General features: G+C 36.6%; 1 protein-coding gene across 4 annotated transcripts in view; it reads left to right on the plus strand.

Annotated features, from left to right (window-relative positions):
• CADM2 (cell adhesion molecule 2) overlaps positions 1–16,817 on the plus strand; it is a 659,180-nt gene that overhangs the window by 516,591 nt on the left and 125,772 nt on the right. For all 4 annotated transcript variants that reach the window (XR_010612138.1, XM_065676379.1, XM_065676381.1 and 1 more), the window contains 3 exons: positions 4,585–4,737; positions 7,128–7,265; positions 12,752–12,922. Coding sequence is in view for 3 of the 4 variants with exons in the window: in XM_065676379.1 (XP_065532451.1) it covers positions 4,585–4,737; positions 7,128–7,265; positions 12,752–12,922 (462 nt within the window). In the remaining variant the exon portion in view is untranslated. The remainder of the gene's footprint in view (positions 1–4,584; positions 4,738–7,127; positions 7,266–12,751; positions 12,923–16,817) is intronic.

Here is a 16,817-nt window from a genome sequence, read left to right on the forward strand (position 1 = left end):
TTTTTCATGACAGTGTGAATTTGTAAGTTAGTTTTCCCTCTTTGATATAATTCCTATTGCAAGATTTCACTACATGACTCCATATGATCATTCTGTTTTTCTCTGAAAAAAAAATAAAGTACCAGGTATTTGAGACTGGGAACAAGGGACCATTTTATTGCAGTGGTCTTTGGTCTCAACAATTGCTAATTAATGCTGCTGAAATACATGCCTATATCTTTTACTCATAATAACCTAAACTGTGCAGATTTCAAGATTGCTTATTTCTGTGCCAGAAAACATTCTGAAAGGAAATCTTTTCCACAGAAAAGGAGAATGACAGGTAAAGTAAATGAAGTGTGTCTGCTTAGGAACAAGTATTTTATGCATAATTATTTCACACCTTGCAAATTAACTACATCATGTGTGTCTGGAAATTACAGAAAACTGAAATAAAGTACTTAGGGCATATTGGAATTTACAATGCAATTACATTTCTTGTTGTAGGAGCAAGGCAAGGAAAGCACGCAAGTTAAGTGAGGACAGAGCTTGTAGAGTCTTTAAGAATGAAACTTACATTTCTGTGCTCACCTGAGCTGTCTACTCACTACCACAATACAACTAATAAGTAATATTCAGAAACTACCCATAGAATACAAGTGGAGTTGTTCGTATAAGCTTCTTAGAAAGTGAAGGAATAAATACTGTCTCCTGGGTACAACACAGTAGCTGCATTTTAGTATGAGACACTTTAAAAAGAAGCTTGGTGTTTCCTGCTGCCTTTTGTGGGGAGCCAGACATATTTGCTGCTGTTCATATTGCATGGACATTTCAGTATATAGGAAATCACACTGCAAATTCATGCAGAATGTTCCCATACATATTCTATTTCTTTTTTTCCAGATGTTAATTAAATAAAAGAGAATATTTTTGGTACTTTATTTAAAATGCTATGGTAGAGCCTCAAGTTGTCTTGAACCTTGTTGTAAAATTGCCCTGGCTGGGGCAATTATCACTTAAAAGAAAGAGCAGTCAAAAAGCTGACAGAAAGCTTTTGAAGCTCATGTCCGTTAAACAGAGAATAATAAACTAGATGGGATGAGACTTTGAGAACTCAAATCTGCTGAAAGAGATCAAATACAGGGTATTGTAAATAAATCTCCTTGCCATCCACCAGCTCCTTGAGAAGAATGTCTTCTCCTCCAAGCTTTTACTTGTCATTTGATATTTTTCAGTAGCTGGCTTGTGCTCAGGCTCCACAGGCTTCTTTGCTCCATCAGCCAGGCTTGGCAAGGATTTAATATCCCATGTGCAAGACCCCTGTGCCTCTCAAGTCTTCATGCCTGGAGACTGCTAGCTGGCTAGAAGTACTCCTGGCTTCTCCTGTGCCACCAACTGTTCATTTGCTGTCCCAAGGGAGCAGTCACCTCGTACCCTCTGACCCAGGTTGAGAAAGCAAGGACTGGGCAGTTAGGCACTTTTTCTTTCATCCAGCTTCACCCTTTTAGCAAAATGCATCTAACACCAAAAATAAATAAATAAAAAGAGAACATCTGGCATCTATCACAGCTGTCAGTTTCAAAAGAGGAACTGGTGTCTTTCTGAACAGATATACCTAAGGGTATAGACATGGATGTAGGAATAAAGTTTGAAAATGAGGCTCTACAAAGACTCCACCTAGGTGCTTGCCTTGTCTAAGCAATAGCAGTAGAGTTTTCTCATTGGTTTGCTGTCAAATCTGTGCAGGCAGGAAGGCTTACAGATGTTTAGGTTTGAAATTGATGGCACAGATAATTAATTGCATTTAAACTTGGCACTTATAATGCCTCTGACAAACAGCTTTCCTGCGGAGGAGTATTATGTCAGTGGTATTTGCAGCAGCATTTTTTTGCAAAGGCTCCATGTTGGTATTTCCATTACAAAACTCTCTCTTTCTGTTCTTTCAATAAAAATTCACTCTGGGCTGAAACCTGGAACATCTGATCACAGCTCTTGATCAGTGGTTGTTTTTACCAGTTTTTCAGCAGATTGACTGAGGTGAAGTTCCTGTGTTGTACAAAGGTTAAAAAAGTTGTGGAGGGGAGGAAACGAGGAAGGGGAGCAGCAGGAATATAGATGATGCCAGTGGTTTATATTTCAGTTGCTTTTTCTCTACCAGTAGGATCAAAATGGTGTGCTGTTGGCATCATCTGTAGACCATTTGTGCTCAAGTGGCGTTCATTACAGTTCTTTTTAGTGCATGAATTTCTGCACATTGCCCATCTATAGAAAAATGTTTCAACAGCCACATAAATCTTTATCGCAAGGCAGTAGCAATTGAAAATTATAGCAAAATAAAAGACGCTGTAAGATGATTCACTGCATTATTTTTTAAATTGTTTCTGATTAAGGGGAGGCAAAAGTCACCGTTTCTGAATTATGAGGTGCTGAGGAGGTTTTGGGTTGTTTTCCTTGGGTTTTTTTCCATTTCCTGTGCTGATCTCCAGTTGATGTATATCTGGGTGTGGTGATAATCAAACCACGTGGAAGCACTGGGTCATTTTGAAAATTATTTTTTATGAGAGATCAGTGATGTGAAACTGCCATTCCTATGTCTGCTCAGTTTGCACCTGACTAGAATTGAAAAGCTGAGAAAAGAATTCTGAGTACCCATCTACTTCCATGGGGATAGCAACAGCTTCACTGCTGTGAGGACTTTTGGCTAGTAAAGCAGTCATCAGCTTTGCCTGCTATTTGGGCTGGTAGAAGCTTGCTTCTGTGTGCTTTTTGTTTTCTTGAGCTTCTTTTTATTTTTTTGCTGGTATGTCAGTATATTGGTATACATATAGTTTCTCATTTTGTGGTTTTTGTTCTGCTTGCTTATTTGCTTTAATGTTGCATCTATTTTCCATCATTATACACTTTTTAAATTACATACTACATAATTTTTTATTTCTTGCTGTGGCTGGCCAGAAAATATCTTAGTTATTTTCTGAATGTTACACACAATCTCAGTCACTTTGATGGGCCTTCTAGCAGTTAATGGTATGCTTGTATGTTAGATCTGCTTAAGCTGTCACCTTTCAGTCATCAAACCCTGCAGAGAATAAGTCAAGCTTTATCAGGTCTACCCTGAAGTAACCAGGGAATTCAGCTTGAGATCACTGTAAAGAAACCTGAATGGGAGCCTCAGAAGGCAACAAATTCAAGTGACATTTTTGCTGAATCTTCATGTTAGCTGCTTATTTTGGTGTGAATCTTCCTGTATTGACAGCTCTTGGAGCCTTGCAATGGCACAAAAACATCCAGATCTAGTAGCAAAAGCAGCGCAGTAAAGCTGTGTTTTTATCATTGAAAGATATAAATGTTAGGAGAAGCAAATCTAAGAGCCTTTGGGGACTTCAGAAAGAGCTGGGTAAGAACAGCATTAAAGACTTGAATGTCTTGGTTCTTCTCACAAATTAGAGCATAGCTCTACCAGTAATTCTGATAGTCCCATTTTACTTTTGACTTTCAGGGGCTTACTATAAAATCAGACTCACTGAAGATTCAAGCCGTCAGGTCATAGATTTGAATCTAGAGGTGTACAACAAAACTTTCTGAGTTACAGAGGCTTCTTTACTGTTTGCTTGGAAGAATTACAGTGTTTACTTATTTATGGTGCAAGCATTTCTATGCTGTGAATGACTTGATTAACATGTGTAGATTCCTGAAATAGCTTTACTGCAGAGAAATGGGACATTTGGGAATGTTTTGACTGGTTTTCAATATAAAATGTGGGTTAATCTAAGTGTAGGCTTTAAAGTATTTAAAAATTTAAAACATTACTCAAAGTCACATTTTGAATTTAAGTCACTCTACGTGCTCCTCTTCCCCTAGCGATTTTCATGCAAACAAAATTCTGTTAGGAAGGATTTTCTGATAGAAAATCAGCTTTTTAGTCATAATCAAGAAAGTAAAACAACTATATGCAACTACATCTTTATATTTAATATCTTTATATTTATTTTATTTTTTTATAATTTATATATTTTATATTTAGATTATATTTATATTACATATATTATATATGCATGGAACTTTTGATATAGTCATGATAAGATACACCCTTACAGCATTCAAGAAATCTGATATTCCAGCTCAGTATGAATAGTAATGGATGTGGGAAAAATCTGTAGGCAAGGTATGCAATGTTAGACTTGGTAGTTGAAAGCATAGTTTGTTTGTAAATGAAAAAGGATTCTCAATATTCTCCCACTTTTGTAAATACATGAAAAAGAAAATTATTTTAGGGAAGAGTTGGTTTAGGCACTGCACAAAGCTGTTTGGGGGGCAAAAATCAAAGTTAATGATGGGATTTTTTAGAGAAAGGACAAAGGTAACTAAAGTCCCTTAGTTTCTGCATTTATATACAAGTCACTCAGTGCACTGTTCTAAAGTGTGCTGAATTCTTGTACTTTATTCCACAGAGAAAACAAACTACTATGCATGAAAACAACTGTGTCCATATCGCTGTATTCTAGGAAGTGATTTAACTGGGCTACTTCATAAACCCTCTTGTGTAACTTACCACACCTTGTTAATATGCTGTTTCTTACCTTATAACCTGAATTTCTTGTTTTTCAGCTCTGAGGGACAACAGAATTGAGCTGGTCCGAGCTTCATGGCATGAGCTGAGTATCAGTGTCAGTGATGTGTCTCTGTCGGATGAAGGGCAGTACACCTGCTCTTTATTTACTATGCCTGTCAAAACTTCCAAGGCTTTTCTCACTGTTCTTGGTAAGTTTAAATAGCTGAACATAAAGAAGCAAGTGTTAAACTTCTTAGGCTTTTGGCAAATTATGATAAGAATGAACCTTTCTAAAGCTTGGCAGAAGATAAATGTAAATGTCTGATCTTGTTTCCCTGATGTTTATTGTTTCATATTGCTGTGCAGAAAAATAACGTGACTCTTACTGTTTGCGCTGTGGCAGGGTAATGAATTAGGGAGCACACAAATACCAAGGTATGAGTGGTCGGTAAAATGGACATAACCTCTACATTCCAAGCATCTAAAGTGCAGAGAAGGTGCATGCGTTCATCTCCTAACAATGTATTGTACAGGGCAAAGAGAGGGAAATCAGAAAGCATGACATCAAAAGGAGCTTTAGAGCTTTATCATTTTTCCTTCGCTGTGCATTTTCTTGGCTCATTCTGGGTTGTTTGGGTTTTTTTGTCTATAAAGTGCATATTTTCACTGGGTTTGCTGCTTCTTTTATACTTTAAGTGCTCTGCTGTTTTCTCCAAAGGTTATAGATACACATAGGAGAGCAATAGATTTCAAGAGACGCCCAGGAAATAAAGTTGCTTCTCAAAGCTTTATATGATTCTATGAATGTCAGTAGCCCAATCAGCCAAAATTGCTATAGTTCATTGAAACACACCTGTGTACCTAAGAGGTTATATGATTTTAGAGATTGATTTTTATTCTTTTCTCTTTTTTCTGTGCCTGAACTCAACTCTTTCTTTTTGTTTTATTTTTATATGTAGACAGTCAGACAGTTGAATTTAATAGGACTAATGTAAGATGCTCTCTGCACCAGTAATATTCACATTAATCCAGCCAGGGAATTGGTTTTGTGTATAGGATGTAAAATACGTCTCCCTTTCTGTCCCTGTGTGACTATTGTACAAAACTCTTCACAATTTTGCTGTTAAGGACAAAAAATACCCACTCAAAACACAATATTCTGGAATACAACTGCCTGTGGTTGATCCTCTCTGTAGAGAGTCATCTCATTATCTAAATAATAGAAGAGTAGGCAAGATCAACGTTTTAAATGGCAGAAAGACATAGAAAGGTGTTGCAAAGACAAAAAAACAGCTAGCCACTATTTATCAACCAAAGTAACTTTATTTTTCACAGGCCTTTTACGTTTACCTTCCTTTTGAAGGAGGGTTTAGTGAAAATTTCGGAACATCAGCTACTTACTTTCCAAGAAAAAAAGCTGCAAGGTTTAAGATGCTGATCTTTTTTCATTTTGTAATTTTCTATTTCAAATTAACATTTTAAACTCTTGGAGCTCCTTCTCTCTGAGAAGGGTGTGTTTTCTGTTTGAAATGTATTACATCTTTTAATCAGATAAACTATCCTTTTATGTACTAATAATCTCTTTATTGACTACTCTGTTATGGATTAGAAGATTTAAGTGTCAAGGTATTATAGTAGACACCATTTTCTGTCCTGAAAGAGAGGAGTAGATTTATTACAGAAATGTACTCTGCAATAGGTACTGCTGCTTGGGTTTTATGTACATAATCTATCATTTTGGAAAAGAGATATAAACAAAGCAAATTGTGAAACACAGGGTACAGGATCAATTACTGTGAGTGATCCCTTTATCTAACCACAAATACAAAGGCATCAAAACGCTGCAGATGCAACTTATAACAATGACATCTTCAGAGATTTTAAAATTACGGTCATCAGTATCACTTTAGAATAAGTTAGTCTTATGTTTTCAGAAGCCAAATGGATTTATACATGCAGTGATTATATTTTTCCCAATTCTGTTTTCATAGAGAAGTAACTAGTTCCAAATTTAATGTTACGCGTATAATACGTCATGATCATCCAACCTCCTCCAAAGAACTGGGATTCAGCTGAGGAATTCTCTGTTAGCCAGTGGAATTGTGATTATAAGTATTGTCTGAAGATAATGTATGAACAAACTACTGTATTTATTTTCATCCTCACTTTTCCTTGGATTTTGTCTGAAAATCTTCATAATTCATGCTTAAATATCTGTCCTGAACTTAGATCATTTCAGCTTTCTGTTGCCAGTAACATTTTATTTTCACAGCTGTACTTCTTCTTGCTGTGCAGACCAGTTTAAACCTTATAGTAAGAATTCAGACTAGAGCCTTGTGCAGAATATACATAGATAAGATGGTTTTTAAAATGTAGGCTGTTTCCCTTAGAAAACTAGGTAATTTCTGCTTTCTTAAAATCTTTAGAATCAACTACAGTTGAGAATGACATTTTATTTGAAATAGGAAACAGGATTTACTGACAGAGCAAAGAGTTATTTCCTGAATTTAGAACATATAAGGAAGTGAACTTTATGCTGGTCATATATTCTTGTCTCTGATAGTGTCAGTTGCTGCCATTTTGCTTGTTTGCTTGTTAGGTGTTCCTGAGAAGCCACAAATCACTGGATTTACCTCACCAGTTATGGAGGGAGAGAGGATGCAGCTCACTTGCAAGACATCTGGGAGTAAACCAGCAGCTGACATCAGATGGTTCAAGAATGACAAAGAAGTTAAAGGTATTAAAAGAACTTTGATGTCGTTTGGTCCAGTAGTCAAAACTATACATTATGTAGAATTGTATTTTTTAATTCATGTTTGTAAAGTTTCTCATATTTAACCATTAAATGAATCAGTGATAGTACGTAGATAAGGAAATGATTGTGAATTACTGGATTGGTCATATAACCATCTTTTTATTTTATTTCTTCAAGTAGTAGAAACTGATGTTTTGAATTGCTTTGAACTCTCTTCAGCTTAATAAACTCAACTTCATAGAGAAATATTTGGGGGATTATTGTTATCACAGCCATACCATTCACCCCAGATATTTTACCTTTTAATTTCTTTTTGCCTTTTTAATATGACACATCTCAGTTGGTCAGTTGCCAGTTTTATGTTACACTCTAAGTGACTGGATGAGGCAGAACCATCTGGAGGAGACAGGAGATTGCTTTTCCACTAGGGGAGTTACGGAGCCTGCTTTGGTGTGGAAGAGTCAGGTTGTAACAATTGAAGGAATCTTGGTTGGGAGACTGGGAACCTGCAGTTGAGGCAAGGATGCTGAGAGTCTGTGGTGAGGAGCAGGGAGAAGATAAGACTTTAAAGGGGCTGAGGAGAACTTCACAAGGACTGGGGAGAATTGGACAAAGTGTGCTGTAACTGAAAAGTCGTGGGGTGGCTAAACCCAAAGCTGAAAGCATGGGTTTGCCTTTGAAGATGCAGGAAAATAGGAAAGAGTTGCATATAAGGGTATCTATTTCTTTTCTGTCTTCTCTTTCACTTTTTAAGTTCTTTACTTAAAACTTAGTTTTGTAGTCTGTCTCAGAAATGCTGTGATAGTTTAAAATCCTTTTTGGCAAATGGATGGGCAAAGCCTCCTATAAAAGAAGGCTTAGTCACATCTCCACAGCCAACTGAGGTCTCATTATAGATTAGATTAATAAAAAGGATAAGGTACTGATATTTATTCATGTCACTTCATTGTGCAGTAAGAACAGATCAATAAATGATTCAAAATCCACCTTTTAAGTGTAGCTTTTTTAAATATATGGAACAACTACAACAAAACCCCAACCAAACAACAGCTTTATCTGCTTTGTCTCATATTTGTCTGGTGGTGTGGATTTTGTTATCTCAATAAACTGCCTCAAGCAATTTTTCAGCATTAATTACAAAGTCCATTAATCTTCCTTTACTATTCTGCACCACAGTTCAATGTACACAACCATAGCTATGATATAAAATTGGTAAATAAAGGAGATTGCAGTTGATTGCCCAAGGAACCCATTCTGTTCCAGAGCATATTGAAAGACACAGGAATATTAGGCTGGAGTCATTTGAAATGTATTTGAGCACTTGTAACAAGGATAGAAAATGAGGAAACAGAGACCTATCCTTTCCAGCCATACCAAAATTACTGAAAGAAAGGCATCGAACATAATTAAAAAGAAGAATCTTCCAGCACAGCTAGCACACATGGCACAGCATAGATTCTGTCAGCCCAGAAAGATGACAGGATGAATATGTAAATTCAAGACATGTAAATATGAAAATTAGTCTAAGCAATATCAGTACATTAAGGGAACCACTGCTGCAGTTGACCTAGCAGCAAGGCAATACTGAAATAAGTTGTATTAAAGGTTTTATTTTATAATCTGATGTAAGAACTTTGCTGTTCTTTCAGCATGTCATTGAAGTCAGGAAGTGATTTGGTGATGGGACTTAACTAATTTGCTCTTTTCAATAGTTCCTTAAGGGATGGTTTTCTTTAAAAAAGGAGGGTGGGAAAGGAACAAAGAAGATGTGTGAAAAGGAAAAAAAAAAAATAAATCCAGAAATGAAAATACTAAGCACATTCATTTCAGTTTAGTTTTCTAGGTCTTCTGAAGAGCACATTGCCATTTCACAAAGGTTAAAAATAAAATAACCTAACCAGTTTGCAGTGGCATCAGCAAAAGTTACATTAGCTTTGTGCACTGTAAAAGGTGAAATGATAAATCTGAGAAAATAGATATGAAATTATATGCTAATGCAGCTGACATTAAAGGTTAGGAGTTCATCTGTCTAGCACCAGTAAATCCAATTGTGTTACAGTGTATTATACATGACGAAAAAGAATATAAATGATGCATTGAGTTCAGAGTTGCACCAAAGGGGAAAAAGCCATTCTAAAATTGTAGCTCCATTACTATTACTCAAAAAAGGAATCATCATTTGGTAAAGGAATACCATTTGAATGGAGTAAATGTTAGTAATGAGGCAGACTGCTAGTAATGAGGGAGACTGAAGTACTGAGTACCATGCCTTTTACTTTAGTGTTCTCTTTCATATACTCACCAAATTAACAAAGAGATCTGCAGTTTAACATTCTGGTGACATTTCTTGAATATTATTAAAGCAAAAATATTGGAGAAGCTAAATACATCATTTTGTAAAGAAAAAGAAATTTTATTTTTCCAAGAAAATTTGTTATATGCTCTTTTAACAGCATTATGTAATAAATTATTTTTAGGTTTCAGGAATATTTTTAACTGATTTTTTTTTCCCCTAGCAAAATTTGGCTTCAAAAATAAATAAGATAATATCAATTTGTTTTGTTGCAGCAAATTAAGACATTTTGAATTGCTTTATGTTTTTTAGTACACACAAAGAGTACAGAGAGGCACTGAATATTTTGACTTGATAAACTTCTAAGACAAAGATGAAATTTTCTTAGGCAAAGCCATTTCACGTCAGAATTTAATTTTTAATGTAAACAAAAATTATACTTGTCACATAAAAGCAGCAAAACTGTCTTTTTAAAAGATGAGGTATTCTATATGGATGTTCCAAGTATGTGCCTTTATAAATAGTTGACAATGAACAATGAATGATAGACATTCTGTAATTTCTATTTTCCCCATCAAACATCTATACTTATGATATATAAACTAGTATTAATACAAGCATATATGTATGTGTGCCTATTTGATGGAGTCATAGAAATGAGCACAGAGTTGACCCTTAGATTTCATATGGCCCAATCTCTGTTCAGTGGTTAGATCAGGTTGCTAAAGGTCTTCCGGAATTCAGTTTTAAAAAATCACTAATGTCAGAGGTTCCGTAGTCTATCTGATCTAGATGTTTCAATATTTGAAAGCCTTTATTGTGGAGAATTTTCATTATATGTAGATATTTCATGATATAAAATCAATATTTGCCTTGATGTAACTTGTGTGCACTGCCCCTTAGCTTTTGCTGTATGCTTCTGAGAGGAATGTGTTTTTTTCTTCTCTATGACCACACGTTAGGTACTTGAAGGAAGCAGTTTGATCTGGTTTTAGTCTTCTTTTCCTCAGGTTGAACAAACCCAGCTATTGTAATCTGTCCTTGCACGTTTGCCAAAATCTTTCTCGTACCAGAAAGCTCAAAAGTGGGCCTAGTGCTCTAGATGCAGCCACACACTTGCTGAAGAGAGAAGAATCACTTCTCTTGACTTACTGGCTGTGCTATTATTAATGCAGGACAGTGATAGTGATAGCCAGAGAAAATGCCTCTGTAATGGATCTTTTTGTTAAACCTTTTCTTCAAGGGGGTATTTAGGAGAGAGAGGAGTAGAAAGAAAATAAATGAAATCATTTACTGCAGTAGGCATATTAAAAATTTCTGTAAAAACCCTGGGTAAATATCCTGAATGCTAGCATGTGGTAACACAGTACCTGATTTCCGCTGCTCTTAACATCCAGTTGGGCTTACATTCAGTTAGCATATATTACAATCACACAAAAAAAATTACAACATTTTACCATGAAGAAACATCTAAGAAGATGTAGCTGATAAAGCAGACAAGATAAATATTTCTGTTGATGAGGATGTCAACAGTTTATAGAGCAATATCACCATTTTTAGGGAGGTAATTAACTCTAGGAATTGAACTCTTCCCAACAATAGTTGTCTAGAGAAAGGCTTCTAAACATCTGTTTAGGAAATTAATTGGTTTTGTTTTTCTAAAGGATTAAGCACCCACAACCTCTCAGTGAAATTAAAGTTGTTGATGTTTTCAGGAGCTGTCTATCCTCCACCTGCAGTCAATAAGCAAAGGCATGTGTGCATTAGTTGTAAGCAAACAGCTATCTATATAAGTGCTTATTATTCAATTTGGAAGCCTAACTCTGGGAACAAAGTCTCATGTGTTTGCTTTAAATATTAGTGAAGACATTTGTTGTTTTCATTATAATAAATTTGCTTTAGCCCTTGTCAATATTTCTCTCACCTATGGATCCCTAAATATTAATAGTCACCATGGCAGAAATTGAAATCTCTTAAAGCTTAGCAAAAAAACAGACAGAAAAAATGCTTGTATGCAAGAAGTAATTATTTCTTAGGGGAAAATGGATATCGTGTAACTGTGGTGTCTTCATCTATCTGGAGGCAATGAAAAAGACCACCTATCTGATTTCAGAGGTATTTTTAATCTAAAAAGATGTAGCTTAAGCCATTTAATGTTTGCTTTCTAAAACTGATATTTCACTGAAATTTTATTTAGGTCATCTTCTTCTCTAATGGGATTTAGTATAATCTGTAAGACAGAAACCTCTCATTTTTTCTTTTTTTTGGGACACAAAGGACATATGCAATCTCAGTGTAATTGAATATGTATGTTTATGTATTTATATATGTCTTTTAAAGCTTTCCTTGTAACAAATCACTATAACAAGCTATTTTGCTGAAATATATTCAAATCAGTAAGTATTATAAGTAGTCATGAACTAAATGAAACAATTCTAAAGCATGTGTTAAGAAGATCTCATGTTGCAGTTAATACATTAATCTTCAGTTCTGATCTAACATGTCTGTCCTACAACAAAACTTTCTGAATTTGAACCTTAACCTTGAGCTGAGTTGAATACTTAAACATAGCTGAAGGCTCCCCACACTTTAGTATCTGGGCTGAAAACTGTCAGAGACTTAAGCGAATCTGCACAAAAGCAGTAGGCCAGTTTAACATGATACAGAGCAGTGAGTGCAAGGTCTCTGAAGTAATTTTATTTCCAGTCTTCTTGGAATTTGTTTGTAGATTCCCTTAAATACTGTGACATGCTCTATTTACAGTTGTTCATCAAAATCAATAGCTATACTTCAGTTTAGTTCAGTTTATAAATTATCATAATTCTAGCCAAAGAACAGAATAGCCCATGAATATAGTAAGTGCAGGATTAATGTGACTACATGCATGCAACCCTTAGTTTACATGGCTTTAGTAATATCCATGTACAAGTAACAAATTTTGTAATATCTGTGTATTAGTATGTGAGTGCGGTATCCTGTAACCAGTTTTAAAATGCCCCTTTTCAATATATATATTCAGCTCTTACAATCAGAGCAAGTTGAGGAATAACTGCAGTCTGATTTTGTCTTAAAGAGATGTGAAAGACTTCTGTTTTCAATTGTGATAGATAATAGAGCTTTCTAATGCTGGACTCCTTTTCCCCAAAACATTGGAGATGTTTGCTCTTTCTTTCAGATGTTAAATATTTAAAAGAAGAAGATGCAAATCGGAAAACATTCACAGTCAGCAGCACGCTGGATTTCCTAGCAGATCGCAGTGATGACGGTGCAGTTTTAAGTTGCAGAGTAGATCACGAGTCACTAAACTCTACACCTCAGATAGCAATGCAGGTTCTAGAAATACACTGTAAGTAACACATGTTCTATATGATTGCTTTTATAGTTCAGTTTTGTTTCAGAGTTTCTGTTCTGGGAAAATTATAAAAATCTCTGGTACTGTGCAGATGTGTAACGTCTTTCGTTTAGCCAGCTTCTCTGTTCTGTATTTTGTGGTTGGTTGGTTTGGGATATTGTTGTTGTTTCTTACAGGAGTAACCCTAAAAAGTCTGTTATGAGCTTTACCAGTCAAAACACTATGGGATTGAGTTCCTGGTTTGCTTTGAGAAGTGGTAGAGTGGAAATGCATTTATCATTGTAGCAATGTGAAGGAGTTCTTACAAATCAAGGTCATAGTAGTTCACAGTTCTCCTTGAAAGTATCTAGAAACAAGGTGTCGTGGTTTAAACCCAAACACAAAGCTGGTTCACTCACTCCCCCCACTTCTTGCCCTCCCGCTGCTCCTGGAGGGATGGAGAGGAGAATTGAAAAGAATGCAACTTCCACAGGTTGAGATAAGAACAGTTTAGTAACTAAGGTATAACACAAACTACTACTGCTACAACCAATAATAATAATAATAAAGGAAATAACAAGAGGAAAGAATACAACACCTCACCACCAGCCGACCAATAACTCGCCCCACTCCCACCAGCCAAGCACTGACTGATACCTCATCCAACCCTGCAGTCCCCCAGCCCTTCCAGGGTAACTCTCCGTTCCATCCTGGGCATGACGTGCTGTGGTATGGAATACCTCTTTGGTCAGTTTGGGTCAGGTGTCCTGTCTCTGCTTCCTCCCAGCTTCCGCTCCTCCCTGGCAGAGCATGAGGCTCAGAAAGTCCTTGGTCAGACCAAACATTTGTGTTACCAGCTCTGTTCCCAGGCCTGAAGTCAAAACACAGTGTTGCACCAGCTAATAAGAAGGAGAAAAATGACTGCTACTGCTGAACCCAGGACACAAGGGTATGAAGAAGCAAAGTTCTCAGCAGGCTGCCTCAATAACTTTGAATCCTGTTAATGAAACTCTGTTTAATGCTGTTAATAATACAAGACCAGGAGGAAAAGCCCTTTATAATTTATTTTTAGGCTTTGTCTGTACAGGATGTTGCTCTAGATAATCCAAACTTCAGGTGTTTCGTATCTTTATATATTGGCTTATTTTTTCAAACAGTATTTCTGGAAACTTGATGTCTTCCACAGTGCATTGTTTCAGAGTTGAATGAACCTGCCTGTGTTTCTGTGTGCCCTACTCTGAAGTCATGTTGTCCTTTGAGTCATTTTTCTTCTTCACTTACCAACTGTGAGACACTCAGGAGAACACTTATTCACCATCAGACAATGTTTTCATGTTTGCTTGCATTATACCCACCATTCTTCAGGGTACAGCTATGTGGATTTTTGCAGAGCTGTACTTTGATGATTCTGTGATTGCCAGCTAGCAAAAACAGGCATCCTCAAAATACCATCAGACCAGGTAAAGGGAAGAAACCTTTCATGAATCTGTACCTAGGGTAGGTGTAATCAACCTGTTATAAAGCAGACAAGCTTCTTGTCTGTAAAGCAGACAAGCTTCCAAGAATTGTAGCTAGTTCCCAACGTAACATGTCAAGGACTGCTGGCACACATAACTTGTTTCTAAACAGCGATATTTCCATAAGCATCAAAGGCTCGTAGCACATGTAAAATGCAGTAAAAGCAAGAGCACTCCATGCACAGAAGCTGACAGTATTGCTAAAAAAGCCATCTGCATAAAAGTCTGAAAATGAGGAGGATGTGGATTAGCGTCTGTAAGTACTATGTACTGAAAAAAGCTGTTTTCTGAAATGTTCTACCCAGCATTTTGCTGAAGGAGATCAAACCCTTTCTTCAACAAATGGCTATTAAACACCTGCTTCCCCTAACATGTTCAAATGACATCTGCACTAGAGACATGGATCCTTAACAGCTTTATTTCCTTGAATTACATCCCACAACCATCAGCCACTGAGCTGGCCCATGCCTTCACTTCTAAATTGCTTGCTCTTCCTTCAGTACCCTGCTCGAGATGTTGGCACTAGAGGAGAGGAACCAAATTGAATGGAATAATAGAGAAATAAACCAGCTATATGAGGTTTAAAATGACTCACAGAGACTGAAATGTACTGTGATTCAGGATAAGGGCACAGTTCTGGTTTGTGTGAGCATCATAAGATCACAAGGTGATGAAGCCTTTCTGTGGTCTTGCATATATAAAGCTTCTTGAATGTTTGCTGTTTCCTTCTGATTTGCACCCTAGGTAGCAAGACATTGCCTTCGTAAATAGCTGTGGGGTTCATGTTCCTATTGCATCAACTTTTGGGCAAGACTACTCTCTTTTCTGTGGGTTCACTGAAGTTTTCTAACAAGTACAAACTGCACTGGGCATTTGCAGTTACTAATATGTTTTTTGTTACTGCCCCTTCAGGCTGCCAGCTTGTTAAAAGCCACAATGCACAAGTAATTATTCTCTGTCACTCCTGCACGCTCCATTAACTTTCCACCAATCAATTTAATACTCTTCAGCACTAGTATAGAGGCATAATGCATGGAAAGATAAGTGAACAATGTGCCAGAAGAACTTAAAGTTTAGAAGAGAGAGTGCAAATACATTTAAAACCATAGAGGAAGCAGTATTTTGGTATTGGTGACAAGGAAACTAAGAACAGGCTGTTATTGTCCTTTTCTTACCACTTACATCTCCATAGTCAACATACTCAGAAGTCTTACACTGGGTGGGTTTCTAATGAAAACTTTCTAATGAAAACTTTCTAATGAAAACTTTCTAATGAAAACTTTATAAAATGAAAAGGGAACTAATGATGTGGTTCAGCAGAGAGACTTGAAGGAAAAAGAGAAGGATGATTTACTACAGCAATCCCAAAGACTCTGAATGGAGTACATCACACTGGAACTGGGCCCTGCATTTTATTCTCCTGCTATTGCTCAACATCGTTTGTGGGTATTACTGCAGTCACTGGATTTTTCCATCAATCCATAGGACTTCAAACATATGAGATATCCTATTTGTATTAATGAGAGGCATGCTCACAGGAACCAGAGTGAGTTGACCCAATATATCCTTAGTGCCACCTGACAGCAGTTCAAAAATAGTGCTGACAAAGCAGATGGATTATGGGACCCCACGAGAAAAGTCAGGAGAATTTGTTAATCTGATGTCCTGTAGGCTCCAAAATCACAAGCAAGTAGTGAGGCATTGCTCCACTGGGCACTTGTTCTAATGTCCCGGAGGCATTTCTGCTGAGCAGAGTGCTATGGGAGAATGATAAGCAAGTACCTTAAAATGGACAAACAGAACAGAATACCTGAGCATCAGTCAGGCAGAGAACAGATGCACAATGATTGGGCATCACCCACTGGAACTGCTCTTGGTTTTTAAACACTTTCCTAAAATCTGAAGGATTTTGTCTGTGGTACGTGGATGCTCCTTACCAATTATCAGTCTATCATCACAGGCTAGAAAAAAAAGAACAATAATAAATTGTCTGGCCATTTCTGTCCTGTATAATTATGCTTGAAAGTAAAAAGCCTTCTATGTTTCAAGCAGCTAGCCCCTGACAATGGAGGAAACATATGGCTTCATCAAAACAAAAAGCACAAAGGAAAGGAAAGCATCTGAACAGCAGGAATTACAGGACTGTGGGTGATAGGTAGAGAAAAAGGAAAGCAATGTAATAGTTGGAATGACAGGTTTACTATTTATTCTAGTGAAAGATAGAATAAAATTAAATCTGTCGTAGACGATGAGACTGTATGAAACAGATATTTGTAATATGTCCGTGGAGAGATGTAGATAGAGGTGCTTATGAGTCCACACACCTGTTTTTATCATCAGCTTTAATAGGAAGTAAACTTAACAAAATGAAAGCCAGTAATGCCATCAGCAGC

This window comes from Lathamus discolor, chromosome 4, assembly GCF_037157495.1.
Source record: "Lathamus discolor isolate bLatDis1 chromosome 4, bLatDis1.hap1, whole genome shotgun sequence".
NCBI classification, from domain to species: domain Eukaryota; kingdom Metazoa; phylum Chordata; class Aves; order Psittaciformes; family Psittacidae; genus Lathamus; species Lathamus discolor.